Source organism: Pollicipes pollicipes, unplaced genomic scaffold (assembly GCF_011947565.3).
Source record: "Pollicipes pollicipes isolate AB1234 unplaced genomic scaffold, Ppol_2.1 Scaffold_4295;HRSCAF=5057_pilon_pilon_pilon, whole genome shotgun sequence".
NCBI classification, from domain to species: Eukaryota; Metazoa; Arthropoda; class Thecostraca; order Pollicipedomorpha; family Pollicipedidae; genus Pollicipes; species Pollicipes pollicipes.
In genome coordinates, this window is record NW_023596461.1 from 30,315,805 (window position 1) to 30,336,176 (window position 20,372).

Sequence of the window (20,372 nt, forward strand, 5' to 3'; positions counted from 1 at the left end):
TTTCGCAAGTGAAATTAATAAAACTGCAAGTTGAAACTAGCCAAAAATTAGCTATATCATGTTTTTATCATAAGTGCTGGTGTCAACAGATAGGTGAGTTGAGATGATGTGCAACATATGTACTAAGTTAGGTTAAGTTGGGTAAGTGCATGGCAAGTGGCAACAGGAATTGTGCAAGAATCAGTAACTCACAACTGCTGCTGTGATACGAACAGGTTAGACAGGATGAGATGAAAGAAGACCTCTTTACGTTAGGCATAGTTAGGCTACTTTCATTGAATAAGCATTGGTATTTTGTAAGAAAAAGTGGCAAAATATTTGTTTTCCCTGACCCCATCTTAACAAAAGCCAGAGGTACGTCTGTTGTGTTTGACTTGGTGATGGGCTGATGTGTAGGAATCCAAGGTTTTTTGGTTTGAGTATTTTATGCTTGTTAAATTTTCTGTTATTTTGTCATTGAATTCCATTGCTTTGTTTTGTGTTAAAGTGCTGTGGAAGGGAAGTGGAAAGTACAGCATCAAATTATTGGTGTTGATAATTTGTATGCTCATTACACTGTCATGAAATTACTATTGTATCTAGTTGCTTTTTTGTATTTTAATTGCTTTAATGTATTCTGTTTCACTTAAACGGCTTAAGGTGTTAGAAACCAGAAAGTTTTGTCAGATTTATGATATTACGTCCATGCCAACTTGAAATAGATGTCTTTGTTCGCTGAAGCATCAGTCACGAACTCATGAGTTCCATCTTTTGTGAATTGTTTTTTCACCCCTGCACGGTCTTTTTGCAATGAAATTTTTCCCTCTCATCCTAGTTCAAAAGCAATTCTAGTACCCTGAATGAAATCGACATCATCACTATATGGTCTTTGAAATGTTTAATGAACACATCTGCTCAGAAAAAACCTTTAAACCAATACATTACATTAGATACATTCCAGGCAAAGCATACACAGGCTGAAAAGCACAAGTTAGAAATAGCCAAATATTTAATAAACAAAGTTTAGGATGTACAGATCACATCGACAAATTGGTATGAAAGAGTGTCACTCATATACACTGCTGTAGAAAACTAGATCCACTACTCCTTTCGAGGAATAATGGATGTAGTTTTTTTTAGAATATCTGATAATCCAACAAACTGTCGTATCATAACAAATCTACCACTCCTCCTGGTCAGGAATCCTTTTAACCCATTGGTGACATAGCATTTTAGAGCTGAAAAACGGTGCCGGAGCATGTTATGTTGGTGAAAAACACACCGCAGAAGTTTGAAACCTAAGCTCCGCTCTAAAAAAATATGAACAAGATGAACTACCTGGCAACACTTCGGTTTCTGCTTTCTTACTCGGAAAAATTCATGAGTTGAACAGCCTCGTCAATTAAATCATCCTGCTTCAGCTGATTTAGTTCCATATGTTTACTAGAAGGAAAAATTTGCATCCCCGCAAAAAATTCCTTTTTCTTGTGATAAATGTATCTAAAAAAATGAGCAAGTTGGCCTCTACAACCAGGGACCCTAGGCTATTTTCTCGCCCAGCAATTAGCTGCATGATTTGAGTTATGTACTCCGAACACCCGGCCTAAAAGTTTGGCTTAAGTTAAGTTCTGATTGATTTGTGTTCTGTCTATTCTACTCTCACCTGTATGAAACATGCACAAACTGAACGCAAACAATGCATTTGCACACCTAAAGTCAGGTATTAACATGGCTGAGCATGTCATTCCAGGATCTTCCATTTGTTCTTCAAATGAAGATTTGGTATGGTTTGGAGAAGCTTGCGCGATTGCTCAAGTCTTTGGAAAGTGGCTATCATGTGCATGAAATATTAAAGCATCCGCGGCGATGGCGGATTTCAGATGACGAGCAAAATACACTCTACTCTCGTTTCACGTTTTATGACTATGCAAGAATTATGTCTTTGTGTCTGTGGCAGGCACGGCCCACGAGAGACAGTATACACTTTAGCTTAAACGCTGCGCCACTAAATGAAGTGACTATGGTACCATTTAACTACGCGAGCTGAGAACAACAAACAAAAGGATAAAAGTGACGCACCATTATCATTATATGAGGAATAAAATTGTTTTTAAGTGTTTGAATGTGTTAATGAAGCTGTGTGAAACACGGTTGCAACTAAAATTGATTTTCAGCACCTGGCATTTTAGCAACAATGTCCAGAAATGACGCAATTCTTTCATTGTCCCAGATGAAAGAGTACTGCAGGCACCTGCCACAGGACAGTCGCCCGCGTGGATGACATTTTTGACGTAGCCGGCAATCTTACAGGAAAGAATGGTCCCAGTTGGGGTTATTTCGTCGGTTGGTGTTTCCAAGAATGGTGTGTCCAAGTGTGCCCATATGCTCACCTGAAGTATTACGTGTGTCCTATCTATACACAGGCAAGATGGTCGTTTTATTTATTCAGACGGCATACTAGATGAGTGTCTTTCTGTGCTTATGAACTGAGAGCTGGCGAAGGCGTCGAGTGGCGAATGTACGCATGTTGCACCTAACCTGAAATCTAAAAACGTTAGAAAATATGCTTATGCTGCTCGGGTATTGAAACCAGAAGCGATTTTGGCTTCTGTGATGTAGTCATATTAGTGAGTTATTGACCAAAATAATTGTGATATGATTAATAACTTGATGAACCTTGGTCTTTTCTGGTCTTCTTGCAAAATTGCATTCCCCATAGGCAACAAACTGTGATAAGTTTCTTGGCACCCACTAGTTTATGGCAGTTTGAACCTTCCAATGAAAATTAACACACAACTTGAGGGGACCCGGATGAACCAAATTCGCTGTTTTGGATTTTTAAAAAGTCCTAAATGTGGAAGCGAATTGGTACGGATTCATTTGATGATTTTTCTGGTACGTCGGACCGGACCGGGTTGGATTGATGAATCTGGGAAAAGCGGATTGGCGGGCTGATTGATTGGTTATGGACTAGCTGAAATGGGTTGTAAAATTCAACCCATGAAATGCTCCGTTACAAAATATTTTCATGTTTCTCTGCCCTTCCGGTCGGCCTCCTGAAATGAGGCATATGCTTGCATCCCATGGGCGGGATCCAGGATTCCTTCAAATTCTTTGCTGACGAGACTCTGATGTCGGATCCTGGGATCTTTTTGGGGATCCAGGCTTATGCCCGCTCCTGATTTACCGCTTTAGTGCGCTGCGGTGGGCAGTGTGAGGTAGGCGTTATTCGTGTGACCTCATCTCAGGTCTTGGCTTCAGGTGGCAAATTTGCGGTGCTGCATATTTCCTCTGGCGGGAAAAGGTATTGGATCAAGTGTACCATCTCCCGCGTGTTCAGAAGTGATCATATCCGGCCCGAACCAGGAGGGGGCCGATGGGATGAAAACGCCCTCCGCTGTTCAGGAGTAATCGTGTTCGGCTCGGGCCAGGAGGTGGTTGACGGGATGAGAACGCCCTCCGCTGTTTCAGGAGTGATCGTATTCGATTCGGACCAGGAGGTGGCCAACGGGACATGAACGCCCTCCGCTGTTTCAGGAGTAATCGTGTTCGGCTCGGACCAGGAGGTGGCTGGTGTGATGCGCGCCGTGCGCCGCATGAACGCCACGGGCCGGTTCTCGTGGATCGGCTCGGACGGCTGGTCGGCACGCTCGCTCGTCTCGGACGGCAACGAGGCCGAGGTCGAGGGCACGCTCTCCGTGCAGCCGCAAGCCAACCCTATCCGCGGCTTCGAGGAGTACTTTCTCAACCTCACCGTCGATAACAACAAGCGGAACCCTTGGTTCACCGGTCAGTGGTGCGGCGCTAGCGTGACGTAACGGCGCTGAGCGGACGCACAGGCGTTTCAGCGGGAGAGGGGCATTGTGAAAGGGTGACATGCCCGACTCTGGTGATGGCTGCCGACGCAAATTTATCGTACCTCGGCCGGTTCTAATATCAATAATTCAATGGACCGCCAGGATTTATGATGCAATTTCCGCGCATCGACTGTTGAATGTGTGCCCAGTAGTCAATTGGTGTAGCTGGTTTTGGGACTAAACTTGTGGGTGGAATCCGTGCACATCATTTATGGGCCAGTTGTAAAGTAGAGGACCGGAAATGATATATTTTTTTAGCGGGGTCGAGTCGAGCAAATCAATTTCTTTGCTCCTTATGAATGGTCGGTTTGGAGGCTTCTAGGCGCCCGAGTGTTTAGCTGATGAAGGTATCAAAGGAAATAGGCTACCGCATAAACACCCATGATTAAGAAGCACAGTTCAATAGCCCGTCTCAGACTCATTTTGATGCGGAAGGGTCTAAAAACCGGCATATGACGCAGATACGCAAGTTTTCCGAAACGGCTTGTCCGATCGCGTTGAAACCTTCATCGATTCCTTGCAATGAGGTAAGTCATGGAAGGCAATATCGAGACCTGACCTGAGGTCAAACACCTTGAAAACGCTAAAGGAAAATGTTGCATGCAAATGCAGGCAACTTTGATCTCAAAGCCTTCGAGACCGATCACTGTGAAATCCTCACCATTGTATACTCATACCTATTTTCCTCTTGTAGTTCCAAATTTGGTGATTTTAGGTCATATACAAAGTTTTCAAATTTTACGAAGTCTAAAATTTTTGCTTTCAGACAGCTTATAGCCCACAGCGTGCCGAACCGATCACTGCCAAACCTTCTCCATTGGATGCCCCACATACCTGACTCCCACTTGCAGTTTTAAATTTCGATTCAGAAAATTCAATTGAGAAACCTGACCCTAGGCCAGGTCAAAACTCGCCAAATTTCGCAACGTCCGAAACTCTTGCTTGCATGCAATTTCTAGCTCAGAATCTACTACGCCGATAGCTGTCAAACCTTACCATGCGGCACGCCATTTACCCTAATTTTCTGTTGAAGCTGTATGTATGGTGCCAGTTATAACTATGCCTTTTCCTTCATGGTTGTTCCCAAGAAAGCGTGCAGCTTGGTTAGACTGCTGTTAGGGGGTTTAATTTATATTTAGCGGAGGTGTTGTGCTGAAAATCACGCGCTAAATTGTGCATGGCATCGCCAAAATGCATAGAACCATGGCCGTGGAACACGTGATGGTGCGTGATTTATTATTGCGTGTGGCGTGCGAATTCCGTTTTGTCATGATAACGTGCATGACCCCTCAGCAGTATTTTGTAAGTTACTGGTTCCAAGTCGTCCAGAAGTTCGTCGAATCGAACTGAGCCTGGACTGAAATGGACCGGTCAGTGTCCTGCTGTGACAAATCAAGTATCTCAAAATCTTTCTTGGGGCATGCTGTCTGCACTCTTTGTGTAGCTTGTCACGGAGCTATAAATCCCATAAGCAATGGGGGCAAAACTGACAGAAAAGACTTCACTGCTTTGGTGAACGGGAACCTTGAACTTCACCGTGTGTGTTGTGCGCCAAGGTGGCAATGCTTGATTCGAGCATTACGGTCGTTCCAAATGTGCCGAATAAATAGCTCTTGTACAGTGTACTTTGTGTGTCTTTGCTCACCAAAAACGAAGAAGACGCCCTTGTATTAGCGCACAAAGTATGTAGAAATATCATTGCTTTAATGTCCACGAGCGCAAAAAATATAAATGGAAATGCCGGCGCGCTTTGGCACTACAAAAACAACAAAAGAGTATGATTTCATGGCATGCATTGCAGCTACAAGGTGTCTCCCATCGAGTGGTGAAGGTCTGGAGATGATCGGAGCAAAACAGTTCCTGAATAAGTTGACTGCAGGTAAAATTTTGGACCTCGTGGAATTGGACGACTTTTGGCCTGACCTAGGGTCACCAAATTTGGAACTGCAAAAGGAAAACAGGTATGGGGTATCCAATGGTGACGGGTTCATAGCGATCGGTCCAACAGGCTCTGAGAACTGAGTTGTCTGCATTTGTATGTCTAATTTTCCCTTCGCGTTTTCAAGGTGTTTAACCTCAGGTCAGTTTTAGATATTGCCTCTCCATGACTCACCTCATTGGGCGGAATTGACTGGTGAAGGTTTCAAGGCGATCGGACGAGCTGTTTCGGAAAACTTGCATGTCTGCATAATATGGCGGTTTTCTAGACCCTACCTTTTGCTGCAGGCTCAGGACAATCATAATGGCTGGGCGTGGTCAGTCTCATCTCAGGCTAGGGTGGGTGAGAGAGACAAGAAGGGGGTGGCGAAATGGAGAGGTAGAGGGTGTGATAAAGAGACAAAGCAATAATGGGACAGAGAGATGGTGGGAGGGGAAAGCGAAAGAGAGGGCGGGAGTGGGGCCAAGGTTAAAGCGAACCATTCGTGGTGCGCGACCAATAAAAAGCATTCCATGCGAAAGCCAAACCAAAGCAGCTTGCAGCACACGTTGACCAGGGCTGCAGAGAACGCGGCGCTTACCTGACTGGGCGATATTTGGCAGTCGCGCCGAGCCTTTGCTGAGATCCTACATTTCTTATCTAACTTGCACCGCTCTGCACTCGCGAATGCGGGCCATTCTGGCGCAGGAGCCACCTCGAGCGCCCTGGCAACCATCTACATAATCGTCTCGCTCGGCGCTTTGTCTCTGGCTCATCGGTATACTTAACATTCGTCGGCGACAATCGTCGCCCGCTGGCTCGTTCTGTGGTCTCGAGGCTTCTCCTCCCTACCCTTCCCCCCGCGTTGGACGACACGACGGCTGAGCGACGTCGGGAGAGCAGGAAAGGGAGGGCCACGGGACGTGTCGTCCAGTGGCCATAGGAGGAATAGTTGGAGCGGTTTTCACGATACAAGTGCTGCAGAGACCAGTGCTCTCAGCTGAAACGAGAGCGGAAGTTTGAGAGGGAGAAGCGAAAGCGAAAGCCAGGGCGAAGGTTCGAGGGTGACAGCTAGGTGTGGTTGAAACAGCTGAGTTAAGTGAAAAGACTCAGGTGGCCACGGGGAGGGCTGTTTTCATTTGGCTACAGGTACTGTTTCTGTACCGCCGGGCTGCAAACGACAGTCACTGCAAACCATGCTACCAGCGTGATGTCTTGCACACTGGACAGTCTACTGACCATTCGGGCGCAGAGTGCACGACCACACTTTCATCATCGGTGTACAGAGCACACTGTCACATTCATCACCGGTGCGCAGAGTATGCGGTCACTTTCATCACCAGTGCACAGAGTACACTGTCAAAGTCATCACCGGTGCACAGAGTACACGGTCACACGCTTATCAGTCCACAGAGTGCACGTGCACACGCCCAATCGGTGCCCGGAGTATACTGTCACACGTTCCACTGGTGCAAAGACCGCCCAACGGCGCACAGAGTCCGCGGTCACGCCCCAATGCTTCTGCTCACTGAGACGCGCCCGACTGCTCCCACAGAATACTGGGAGCACAAGTTCAACTGCAAGTTCCGCGAGAGCCCGCTGACGCTCTACAACCAGAACTATGAGCGCCAGTGCACGGGGCGCGAACCTGTCAGCCGCAGTAACACCCAGTTCGAGGCGCAGCTGCAGTTCGTCAGCGACGCCGTCATGGCCTTCGCCTATGCCTTCAAGTAGGAGACCGTGTATTTTTCAGTGTGAAGTGTACACATTTTATCCGTTGTGTACTACCCCGCACTGTTTTATGTCTGGTCACTTCTCTTTTCCACTCGCTTTTGTGTGCGTAGTGTGACAGGTTCGTATCTCCGTCATGGTCTCGCCCATCTTCCTAGCAACCGATGTGTCTGCGGCCGCTGGCCTCGGCCGCCTTCGCCGCCGGCAGAGCGCCGACGTAGGCTGACTGCGCTCTCGACTCTGCCTTGCAATCAGGCCGGGATTGACCCGGTCAATATGACCAGGTAATGGGATGCAAGGCGAGTCGATGATTGGCGCTGGAGGCGGCGCCGCCACACGCGAGCCTTCCTCGTGTTTGTCGGCCGCGCTGTCATTTCGTAGCTGCGATCGATGCCGACATTTGGTTTGAAGCTACATGTGGAGGCAATGATAGACAACTTGCATGACGTCGGATGTGCCGGATTAGTAGTGGGTTTCCTTCGTTTCATGAGGTCATACTCTGATTATGGCGTGCTCTAGAGCAACCCCAGTGATTGCTACTTGCCGTGTCGTGGCATCGTGACACACATTGCCACAGGGTTCTCTTTTGTATCGCACGTCCTTTTTAAAACCTAACATGCACTCGTCAGTCAATGCAATCGTCAGGTAGAACCGAAAATTTGACTGCCCAAGTGAAATCGGCCACCAATTGTACTCGGACCGTGCTTTGCATTGCCAAAACAATCCGGCATTTTAACAAGGTGTGGTGGGATTTACGTAGTGACATTATGTAGTTTGTCAAAACGTTTGCCATCAGTAAGAAATCGTCGTCCCTCAAGATATCTATCCTTGCGAGAAGGGGCCTTCCAATCTAATTATGGGACATCTATGCGCGTTCCATGCAGTCAGGAGGCCGCTAACTGAATGGGGTCCATTGGCTAAGCGGGGGCGAGGCTTTACCCCCTAACATTTGCCCCTTGCCCTAGCCTGGGGTGCCGATAGTGAAGCGGTTAACCGTCTGCGTTAACCACTGCGCGTCTGGAAAACCACAGATACCGGATTCGATTAAATGCGGTATCCACGCTTTCTGTCATTGTGAGAGGCAGGTGACGCCCTGTGAACTCAGTATCTGAGTGCGTCGCAAAGCCACAATGACAACAACTTCCACTCCTCTTCCCAGCCTCCTGCGCTTCTGGGCTAACAACTGACCAAGTGCCTTATTGCATTGAACTTATCTAAAGTCTTATAAATGCCTGACTTTTGACCAGGAGATTGTGCTCTGTTAGATAACATGGTCTGTGTTTTCTATTTGACTTCTGTTTCTCTTGTCTTCGGCTTTTTTGACTCCTTGCAGCTGATTCTTATTTTTTGGACGTGCTGTCTTTTACTTAGTACCTGGAGGCTAGTTTGCAGTTGACTTTTATCGTTTTGACTGTTTGCCGTTGTAATTTTTCCTTTTGGCATTTCCTTTTTGTCTTTTGAATTTGTGGTCTGCAGCCCTCCGGTAGTCACTCCGCCGCCTCTTGCAAGAGATCGCTGACAACGTCAGGGCCGCCAACAAGCACTCTGAAACAAGATGTCTAGATGCATCCCAACAAATGTGAACCAAGAAAAGTCCCCCAGCTGAAGACATGGAGGGCCTGCAGATGCCCTGCTTGTGGCTGATTTAGCTATCCGAAGGATCTTATGATTTCCAGGAGTGAATATAGCTCTCCGGTGAGGCTCACTTTTACCTGGGCAGCCGATCTGGGTCAGGTCAACAGCCGTAGCAATCAATTCCGTGCAACCGAACCCCAACCTGGTGGATAAAAAGGCTACTGTGCAATGACAGGGTACAGTCTGACGTGCCATCAGCTGGCATCTTACCTTTCTAGTTGAAGAACATAGGTCGCCATTATCTCCGAGGCAACGCCTATTTGAAGACCTTTCCCCGAGGGGGCAGCTTGACGATCGAGGAGGGGATTTATTTAGAGGGCTTTGCCGCGCGCTACCTTTGAAGAAGATCATATGTCCATGTCAACTTATATACCTACAGGTTTTGTTATCCTAGTACACTATTGTATCTAGCCAACTCATCCGTACCGTTTTGAAAACAGACTAACCACTTTTCTAAAGGCGCGGATGCGTCTATGTATCGTTTCTGTTGGAGAAGCAGGATGCCGCGACCAGAGATACATTTCGGACGACCTGGGAGCCATTTGCCTCAGCAAAAAAAGATGTTAAAATATGCCTCGCTCCGAGGCTCTGCTAAAAGCCTGAGCCTAGCTTCAATGGCATTCCATTGACATGTCCGCAATATGTGATTCCATCAGGGTGGCACTGTCCCCCCCCCCTCCCCTCCTACCCCCTCCCCCACCCAACGATCCGCGCAACCCTGATGTGGCTGGGAGAACGTTTTGGCGGGAAAGTCATTTGCCGTGAGATCGACCACAGGCGGCGAGCCCACTCATGCCTTTGACCTGAGTCCGCAGGACTCGTTCCTATTGGGACACCTGAAAGGTAAGCTGTATCGTGGTGATCCTCAGGTTAGGGTTCTCGGAGAAAAGAAGAACAAGGGCAGCTCAAAATGTCCATCACCACAGCAGTACAGGAGATTGGTGCCGAGATGTGCGCAAGAGTCGTCCGGTCCGTCCTCAAAGGAGAAGCTGTGCTCCCCAGAGAATGGGCTCACGCCGAGCACGTGCCGGGAGGGATGTGACATGTCAGTGTGTGGCAGATTGATGATGCGTGCAAAATGAAATGGTTTTTGGGTGCGAGCAGCGTTGGTACTTGACTTGTGGCAAAAATGTGTCAGTTTCTTAAGAGCGATGCGGCATATGGTAATCAAGACGGTACTGTCTGAAAAGTTCCATATGTAGGGCAAAATGGAAAAAAATTATCTCGAGACTGCACTGGCCCATAGGAAAACCGACACGGCAATTTACCTGACCAAATGTATTGAAGCAAATTTTCAACAGAAAGGCGGTCATTTGTGCCATGCATTACTTACACTTGTTCATTACTCGGGGAACCATTTCAGCAAGTGCTCCAGGTGACTCTCTTTTCGAGGGACGCGAAAGTCTGCGCACCTTGCCACCTCACCGATAATCTTGGCGCACGTGTCAGGCGTTGTCTTGTTCGCGATCTGTCCAACGTCCCCCTTTAGGTGATAGGCGCTCTGAAGTCTCTTTCTGCAGACTTGGTGTTTCGGGGACTACAATAAATAAACATTCACAGGGTCACGTTCAGAGAGTGCGTCGGCCACCGGTTGTGCGTATTTCGGCTGCTGATGCGCTCTCCGAATTGACCTTCTAGCTAGGCCAAAGCCACACTAGACGTGTGGAGAGCTGCCTCGTCTTGCTGGAAGCAGTTGTTCTCCATTCTGCCCCCGTGGTTTTGCCCCAGATGCCTTCAAAGGCACTCCAGCATGTCGACGCACCGCGCCGCGTTGACCGCTGTCGTGGAGCCATCTCCATAGTAGAAAAATAGGGACTCAATAGAGCCTCCGTAGCTCATGGTGCACCTCATTGTCACCTTTGGTGCAGCGGGCTTCCTTTGCAGCGTGCTCTCCAGCACAGCGTCTGACATCTGCGAGGCCCAGATCCGCAAGGTTTGAGGATAACTGACTAATTCGGGTGGACGTGAGCTGCAGAAGGCGTGGTTCAGATATCCAGGATCGGCTTCAGTCTTCGTCCTCAGCCAGTTTCGCTCAGTTCATAAAGCAATGAACTCGCAATCAGAAGGCTCTAGTTCGAGTCCAAGAAATCTCAAGGAGAGAGTGTGGGCTGTGACGAAAGCCAAACATCATTCAGTCCTTTGCAGGACTCCATAATATCTGATGACGACCTTTGAACTAATTATTCGAAACGTCATGTGTACACTAACACATCAGACGGACGCGATAGTGCGAACAATTGTTCAGCCAATTTGAGTGATGTGCTATCTTTGTATGCATTACAACTGAAAGTCTTGTGCATTTACATGTACGCTTGGTTACCAAGCTTAGCCCGAATATTTTGATTGGATATGTTTATGGGATCGGAGTTCACGTTAAGCAGTGCTTGTCTGCCGTCCGAGCGGGAGGTTCCAATTGAAGAGTAGAACCTTATGGCGAAAGTTTAACGTAGCACAATGCTCGGCACGGCTCGTCCCGCCCTTTGACCTGATATGACCTTGGCAGCTACTGCCATCGACCGCAGTCTTTCCAGCCAGGGGCAAATGGAGAGCGCCGAGGCGACGCGAATATGATAATAAAAATGTGCCACAGACGCGCGAGTAGAAAGCTTGAAAATGTTGAGCATTTACAAAGTAGGCTCATGCTTCAGGCCTTTAGATTTTTGTGAGGACGGGTTTCTGTGCATATTTCTGCGCTTTGTAGCCCGTCTGTTTCAGTTCAAAATTATGTATAACGGTGTTACCTTTTCCCACAATTTCATCTCACATCCACTGAGAGTGTACACCTCAGTCCGTGGCGAATCCCTCGGCGGGAGTGTGCTGACTCTCATAGAAGAACAAGCGAGCGAACATCCATAAAAGCTTACAGAACGTTGGCATCCCAAGGTGGATTACAGCGCAGCCCTAATGAGCTCCGATCTTAAGTGAGCATTTCGTGATGACATGAATCTTTTTGCAGGGACATGCACCGAGAGAAATGTGGTGAAGGATTCCGAGGACTCTGTAATAAAATGGATCCAGTTGACGGCACAGAGCTGCTGAAATACTTACGAAACGTACAGTTTGATGGTAAGTACCAGTCTTACTTTCCTAAAAATTGTAATGTTCCATGCTAGTTGAGGCTTGGATGGACTCCGTTCAACTTGTATATTACGCCAGCTGCATTTTCACTCATACCTCACTTCGCTGACACGGGAATAGAACCTAATGCGCACTGCAGAGACTGTAAATGCCTCGGCGCATGGTCGATGCCTCAGCACCGTGGCAATAATCGAATTTGTGGTACTACGTGCTAAGAGAAAGACAGAGAAAAACATTCCGAGGTATCCTGCGATATGGCATGCACCACGTCATTGAATGTAATTTAAATCTGCGTCTGACCCATACGCACCCTATTTTCTGACGCAATGACTGAAAGGGCTCAGGCGGTCCGCTGCCGCATACCACTGTCGGCTCAGTGCTGCTTCGCTCGCCTGTTGTGGGCGGACTTCGCCCTGCAGCCTGGGCGGGCCCGCGCTGCGTGGCAGACCTGCGTCTCCCGCAGACAGCTCATCTCAGGCGGCGGGGGCGTCGCAAGCACGGCCTGCCCAGTCGTGCCGCCACCGAGGCCATCCGTTCGAACGGTGCGACCCGACAAAAACAAGTGGTGACACTGGGGGTGGGCTGGGCCTGCCACCGAACGTGGGCTCCAGAGAGCTCCTCACGCCTGATTTGTCGCACCTATCATCCGGTCCGATTCACGCAAAAATACGCGGTTCGACTCTAGTTTGGTAGCGTTGGAATGTCACAATGTCATCCGCTTCACTCTGGGAGAACGTTTGAAGAAACCGTATGGAAATGTTGGAGCGTGCTGAGAATGACACTAGCAAAGTGTCTGATGAATTATACATGACTTGAACAGAGCTACAGAGCAACAGAGCTACAGAGCTCAACTCCCAACGTCTGAACGCTGTTTTCTAACACCTTTAATGTAGACTATTTGAGAGGCCTACTTGGCAGTCAAAGATCGCTTAGACTATAGCCAATGCTTTGCTTCCCTATGATTTCTGCCGCTTTTAACAATGTCTGCATTCCCTGCGTCGCAAAGTTGCACCATCGTTTTGTTTTTGCTTCTATCCCTTGACTGGATTTGCCGTGACTTACATTATGATTTGCTATCACCGTCTGGTTTTTTTCTTGTGCTGCGATAGCGGGATCCGCTGTCAACCATGTCACCCCTGGTTTCCCTTAATGTGCAAAGATAAAGAAGTCACGCAACTCCAGTGTGCCAATCGGGGTGGGAGAAGACCTCTGCTGTTCAGCCGTGCCTGTTCGGCCGCCGCCGGGGTTCAGCCACCAGGTGACAGTCGGCTCGGGCCGGGGTTCAGCCACCAGGTGACAGTCGGCTCGGGCCGGGGTTCAGCCACCAGGTGACAGTCGGCTCGGGCCGGGGTTCAGCCACCAGGTGACAGTCAGCTCGGGCCGGGGTTCAGCCACCAGGTGACAGTCGGCTCGGGCCGGGGTTCAGCCACCAGGTGACAGTCGGCTCGGGCCGGGGTTCAGCCACCAGGTGACAGTCGGCTCGGGCCGGGGTTCAGCCACCAGGTGACAGTCGGCTCGGGCCGGAGTTCAGCCACCAGGCGACAGTCGGCTCGGGCCGGGGTTCAGCCACCAGGTGACAGTCGGCTCGGGCCGGGGTTCAGCCACCAGGTGACAGCCGGCTCGGGCCGGGGTTCAGCCACCAGGTGACAGTCCGGCTCGGGCCGGGGTTCAGCCGTCAGGTGACAGTCAGCTCCGCCGTTTCCCGAGCGGATTCTCGAGATTTGGTGGCGCCTCGCCTGTTTGTCTGCCTGATTCACCGATTACAGGGTCCCCTCCACCCTCCCGCGGAATGTGCGTGTGGACGTCGCCGATAGGGTGACGAATAGTGACGACGTGTCTGGCGTTCAGCGCGCGAGGCCGTGGGACGATGAGATGTTCCTTCATCGTTGCTGACCCACGACACGCGGGGCTGCCTAGGCTGTGAGTTCAACATCTCGCCCACCTTTGGCGGCTTCTGGTGTTTACTGCGTCCACTCCGAGCTTTCGCTTTTCTTAAAGACGTGAACCTTTTGTGCGGTGTTTCCGGCTAGGGTGCGCTGTATGCTTACTAAGCAGCATTGACTTTCCAATAAATTTTAGGGCGCGCTGTGCTCGATTCTCAAGTTGTTTTTGTTCGCATTTGGTGGCTATTCGATTACAAACGTGCTGACTCATGTCGACCGCGTTCACGTTAACTGTCAGGATAAAAAAGCGTCCAGCGATTTGGCCGTAAAGTGCGGTCGGTCCCGCCTCTCCAGCCTTTGCTGATTGGACTGTCCTCTCTCTGGGTCAGTATAGCAGACACTGCAATTCTCCTCAAACGTTAGTACTAGTCGGATGTTTGAAAGGCTCAACATCCCTAGTGTTATCTCTGCTTCACATGCTAAGTTTAAAAATAAAATCCGCATTTAAGCCGATTTGATCCACTGAGACCTTAAAATGCATTGGATTGATTTTGACTGGCTAAAGGGAATGTTCGACGTTTGAAGATGTTGAGGTAGGCATCAGATATGATGGGAAAAGCTTACTTGTAACTATTGGTGAGCTTTCAAGGTTCAAAAACGACGCTAAGAAACCAAATTTTAAAGTTTATAAAAATGCGCCCCATTACGTCGTTGTTTGATGGCGTTATGGAATGGTTTGTGACGTCAACAATACCTGGCAGCGCCTGGCAGCAAGACCTAAAGAATGACTCAAAACACACGAAACCTGACGCCAACTAGCCATTCTCGTCGTGGGGGATGTGTCAGGCGGCGGATTAGTGGGTGCTTTGTGGATTTTTGTCTTGGTGCTGGTCGTAAGAAAAGCTTTGGTGGACTGTTTGACATACGCAATGTAGCGATGGCCAGTTTTTATGACAGATTATTGATATCAAAGCACGGTATCCCGTGCTGCTGCTGTTGCTGCTATGTTGATGATTTTGACAATGCTTTGTCGACCCATTGTTGCCTGCAGTGTTGTAGTCCTGACATCGATATCATGTGATGTGCGCAGTAGTTACCTTCTTTTTGTTTGTAACTGGAAATGCGGTGCCATGCGAAACTTAATAAATTTGTAACTTTGCTATGAACTGATTGCCAAAGCATTGCTATTGCTATGGTACAGATGGTAAGGTTGGGAAAAGAATATTTTTTTTTCGCTTAGGATTATTGATGTAATGAATAGTCAACCCTGATATAACCATCGCGGTGCAAGGACATTTTTGCTGTTGATAGTTCTTTGGCATTGTTACATTAGTTGTTGCCAGTCATTCACAAATTGTAAGCTGCTACCTCATAGGCTCGACATGGAGTGGTCAATTAATGTGGTACAATGTGTAATGAGACAGGTCAACAGCTTCACTGTGGCACTACCTCAGTGCTTTACTGTGGCATGACATAATAAACAATTCCACGATGCTGCTTTCATAATAAATTCCATCATGAAAAGATGGGCCAAGTGTCTTCTCTTGTATTGATTTCCCATCTGACATATGACTGACCAAAAACACATGATACAATGTACAAATCACTTTCAGCAAAGCAGACAACCAATAAGTGGCATCGCTTGCTCAGCCTGTTTTGGAATAAACAAAACGTGGGTGAGAAAGATGCAAGCACATCTTCCACTTCCACAGTCATGCAACATGCCGCAGCCATCGGGGTGCTTTACTAAAAAAATGACTGGAAAATTTTACATGTGGTGAAATGACACTGCAAACATGCTAACCTTGCACAAGGCTGGATACATGACTAGTGCATGTAGTTATGGTTTGATGGGCAACATGCAAGGTGTGCAAAATGCAATGCAATGCAATGCATGCAAAATTTGTTAAGACAGTGTAATGTGCATCAGTAAAAATACAGGTCTACGTGATCAGAATTCGTCAGGAAAAGACAATTTTGCAAAGTCATATAATGTGAACCTATAAATGAGCTGCACGCACCTGCTCCTACTGCCAAAATAAATTGCTGATGCAATGGCACGCAATGGATTAATTACATGCTGTAATACCTCAATAAGCTCAAAATGTTGGCAAGATCATAATGAAGTACCAGCTTGCCTTAATACACCCGTGCAACATAAGTGTTAAACACAAACATAAAGTAGAGGCAGGTGTCAATATATCACATTTCATTAGGAGTAAGTAGACTTAAAGAATACTAAAACAATGTTGCCTCTCAGAAGTACAATCCTCGCACGCACACTCCCCATCACATCTAGACCAAAACAAGCCACTGGCACACACCACCAGTGATCACACACATTTCAAGCCTCCGATTCACACTCTCTTGTCACATAAGTGTGATTTCACATTTGCACAGCTAGCGGAACTAATTTGCAGGTGTTCTTGAAATTGCAGGTGTTCTCGGAAATTCCGCACAGATTTTCAGTCATAACTCCGCATTTCAACGTGACCTTCCCTCAAAACAAAATCCCAACGGGGGTTCATGATAACGCGGCTCAAGAGGTAGAGGTACTTGTAGAACATAAGTCTTGTTTAAAATCTAAATTTGTGGTACAATATGTGTAAATTGTTTAGTAAAACATATACCCAAAATTTTTGTAATGTTTCTCTAATTTCATAAACCCGTGCAAGGTTCTGTGCTGTGGTACACAAGGCGCCAACCGAGCTGTTTGTATGAGGGACGCCAGCAAAGGAAAAAGGCAGATTTGCCGTTGCGTCTTTTTTTCTATAACTTTCGGGAGTGACCGTTTTTAGGGTACCGTACTTTTTTGCGGATAGTGGCGTTCTTTTTTTATAACAGTGACCTGTGGCCTAGAAATAAGGAAAAATGCCCCGTTCACAACGAGCGCCGCACAACCCGAAAGTGCTCACGCTCACGTTCGCGACACGCATTCAGCAGGGAAATCTTGCTTACAGCCAATCATCTTCCGCGCATTGTATCATATGTGCCAAATCATCGCTTTTGCGAATGTACCAACAGCCACGCTGCTTTGACCATAAGCAGAAAACAGGCTGTAGTATGAAGGCGTTTGCATGACGCTTCTATAACGTCAGTAATGCCAAGGCAACTTTGAAATAGGCTCCGAATAAAACTCTTCGCCCTTTTGAAGGCGTGTAACTCAGGAACTAAATCGTTTTAGGTCTTAAAAAGGACATGACCGTGAATTGCATCAAAAGGTTCTCAAGATGGCTATTTGAGTTCAAAACGCCATACAAATATGGAACATTCGCTTTAAGCTGGAAAGGAAAACTGTTGGTCTGATTTGTGCTTGCTTTCATTTGGGGACAAAAGCCGAAAAAGCTAGTGATGCCCCAAAGAAGGATACAATTGGCGTTGTGTGACCCAGACATTTTTTATGTTTTATCTATGGTTAGATAAATGACCAGCGCGCAAGTTGTTTTGGTATCACTGATGGACAGTTCAGTAAAAAGGAGTGAGGGTAGGTTCAAACACTTAATGGTTTGACAACGCGTGACAAAAAAGCTTTAGCGTTACAAAGCGTAGCGTCTTCCTGTAACATGCGCTGGGATGTTGTATTCACCTCTAGAAATACTCCAGTTCAGTGATGTAAGCAGGATATGTGACTTTGATCTAGAAATACTCCAGTTCAGTGGTGTAAGCAGGATATGTAACTTTGACTGGCGAAAACGTATGATTGGTGCGGCACAGAAACGCATGCGAATTATACCACTGTTCTTCATTTTCCATATGAATGTACCTAGCACCACTCTAAGATTTTTTCCAAGCGCATCGGCAGCATTTGAACTCGGTAGGGATGTCACAACCAGTTTGTCATCAATGAAGAACGAGTGCGAAACAGTTTCAAGTAAAACTTCACCCATTTCGATTATTTATTTTAGGGTGTGGCAATGTCAAATTTTCCCCGAACTTCCGCGAATTTGGACCGAATTTCTGCGGAATGACTACGGATCTTGGGTAAATCTCACGGCTCAGGGTATATGGCCTCGTATACCTTCCTTGGCAAAGTCCTTAAGCTAAATTTGTAAGCTGCTTAACAATAAGGGATCGGTTGGACACAATGCCCGTACAACATTATTCCCCGTACTTGAACCTTCACATGTACTCCTGTTCATTCGCTGTTCGCTTTAATTACTGTTGTAATGAACAGCGCCAGCGCAAGTTGCGCATTGTCTTGGAATTACGCGCCAAAACGTTTCGCAAATGAGTAAATGCGCGTCAAACATCATCGGCATTCTACGACGATTTCGCCTACACATAGAAGTAGCGGAGGCCCTCACCAACACCGAAAAGTCAGCCCAATATGGTCAAAAGCAACAGGTTATCGTAGCCGAAACTCTTGCTTCGAGAAGACAGTAGTCGTAGCCTTATTCCTCGGAGAAAAGCCAGCTGAATGACGATGCATAAGCGTTGATATTTCGGCAGTGTGCCCTTGTCAAAATGGGTAGCAAAAGTAACTTAAGAATTGCCTGTCGATAATTCTGCTCGGTTTTTCAGGTTTTTTTTTAAACAACAAGCTACAGTTTTTAGCGGACAGCAACATTAAGGGAATTAAACAAGAGGCAATTGCCAAGTATTACTACGGTACAGGGCATATATAACTAAGAATTGCAATACGACAAAAATACCTGCGCACGCAAATGAATTCAAGTCACCAGGCATCACGCATCAGGCTTCATTCAAACATGCAAATGATTCGAAGTCAGCAGGCATCACACACCATTTTTTGTTGTTCATTCATATATGCATGTTTGTCCCAGTTCGGTATGCCAGTTCATCTTGACCTGTCCCCAGGTCTCAGCGGCGACCGGTTTCAGTTCGACGAGCAGGGGGACGGTCCGGCCCGGTACCGGATCATCCACTTCAAGCAGGTGACGCGCGGCCGGTATAGCTGGGACCAGGTTGGCGAATACATCGGCAACCAACTGCGCCTCAATATGTCAGGTCAGCGCTGGCAGCGGCTGTCGTTGGCCCGACTCGTCCCTGACAGAGAAGGTATGCGGCGCAGCAGCGGTCGCCACAGGCTCCCTAGACACCAGGTGGTGGGATGAATACCGAGCAGATCACGTGGATGGTGAGTGTCCCAGTATCCATGGATACGGAGTGGTGCAGTATCCATGGAAACGGAGAGACTTAGGCTCGGTATGAGTCTATGCCTAGTTCGGGCCGTTGGTTTGCATGACTTGGTTTGTTCGTGTTCCAGTCTGGAGCTGTCAGCTGAAATAGAAAAAAAGTCAGCAGGGTGTTGCTTGAGTGTTTGAGTGTGGCTGAAGCCGGTTTTCTTTTCTATATTAAAGTAGCAGTTCACATCAGTTTATAATTGATCATATGGACATGTTTTGGTTACATTGTTCCACGGGCCGACTTAAACAGGCGCGTGAAAAGATCGTGGCCCGACATTTGGAATGCTGGAGCGGGGGTTCATGAATACCGGGCGGCAAGATAAACCTTGGCCTTTAGAGGCATTTCTACTCAATTTTATTGATCACTGAAGGTATCACGAGGCTGTTAACAATGATTTTGGTTTGTGGTTTGCATGCAACTTGTTTGTTATTCATACCCACATTAAACTAGGAGGATGCTGGCAACTTAGTCGGGCAGAGCATGTATTCGTATGAGCTCGATATAAAAAGTGGGCTATATGGACATACAGATCAATCAAATACAGATGTGTTCCAAATTTGTGATCGCACTATCTAGAGCAAGGACCACTGCGGCATTAATGATCGCCAAGGGCACTTAATGACAAAGTGTGCAACCAGGGCTGGAGAATGCTGAGAACCGTTGGTGTCTCAAAGCTGCCAAAATAGAAATTTGTCAATGGGAATTAGAAAACATTATTATCTTTGACTTTGGCCCTGTTTTTCATTCAGTGACCTTTTGAGAGTTACGGTCCACTTTTGATGCCTCCAGGGTCCGTGTTTATGTTTTCGAAGCCCCCCCCCCCCTGGCCGTCTTGAATTGCCGAAAAGATCTGAGGTCGATCTGAGATTGTAAGGTCTAAGACCGATCTAAGGTCATCCCCCAACTGGAAACATTGGGCAATAATTGAGATCAGCTTGAAAAGTGAGACACTCGGGCGGGATTTCCAATCCGTTCCGGATCGCTTCTCGATATATACATACGCGTGATCTCTGTAACGCTCCATGAGCTGCCTATTGGCGATTGCGCCTAAACAATGTGCGATATCGATTGGAATTTGCCAACGGTGCCAGTTATTTTTTGCCGAAGGTTCCCTTAATTTATGCTTTAAAATTCCTTTTCCCT

At 47.4% G+C, this 20,372-nt stretch overlaps 1 protein-coding gene across 1 annotated transcript in view; it reads left to right on the forward strand.

Annotated features, from left to right (window-relative positions):
- The window catches only part of LOC119097417 (metabotropic glutamate receptor), a 194,481-nt gene that overhangs the window by 79,552 nt on the left and 94,557 nt on the right, over positions 1-20,372 (forward strand). The window contains exons 9-12 of the mRNA XM_037220459.1: positions 3,517-3,768; positions 7,310-7,484; positions 12,077-12,186; positions 18,900-19,049. Of these exons, the coding sequence (XP_037076354.1) occupies positions 3,517-3,768; positions 7,310-7,484; positions 12,077-12,186; positions 18,900-19,049 (687 nt within the window). The remainder of the gene's footprint in view (positions 1-3,516; positions 3,769-7,309; positions 7,485-12,076; positions 12,187-18,899; positions 19,050-20,372) is intronic.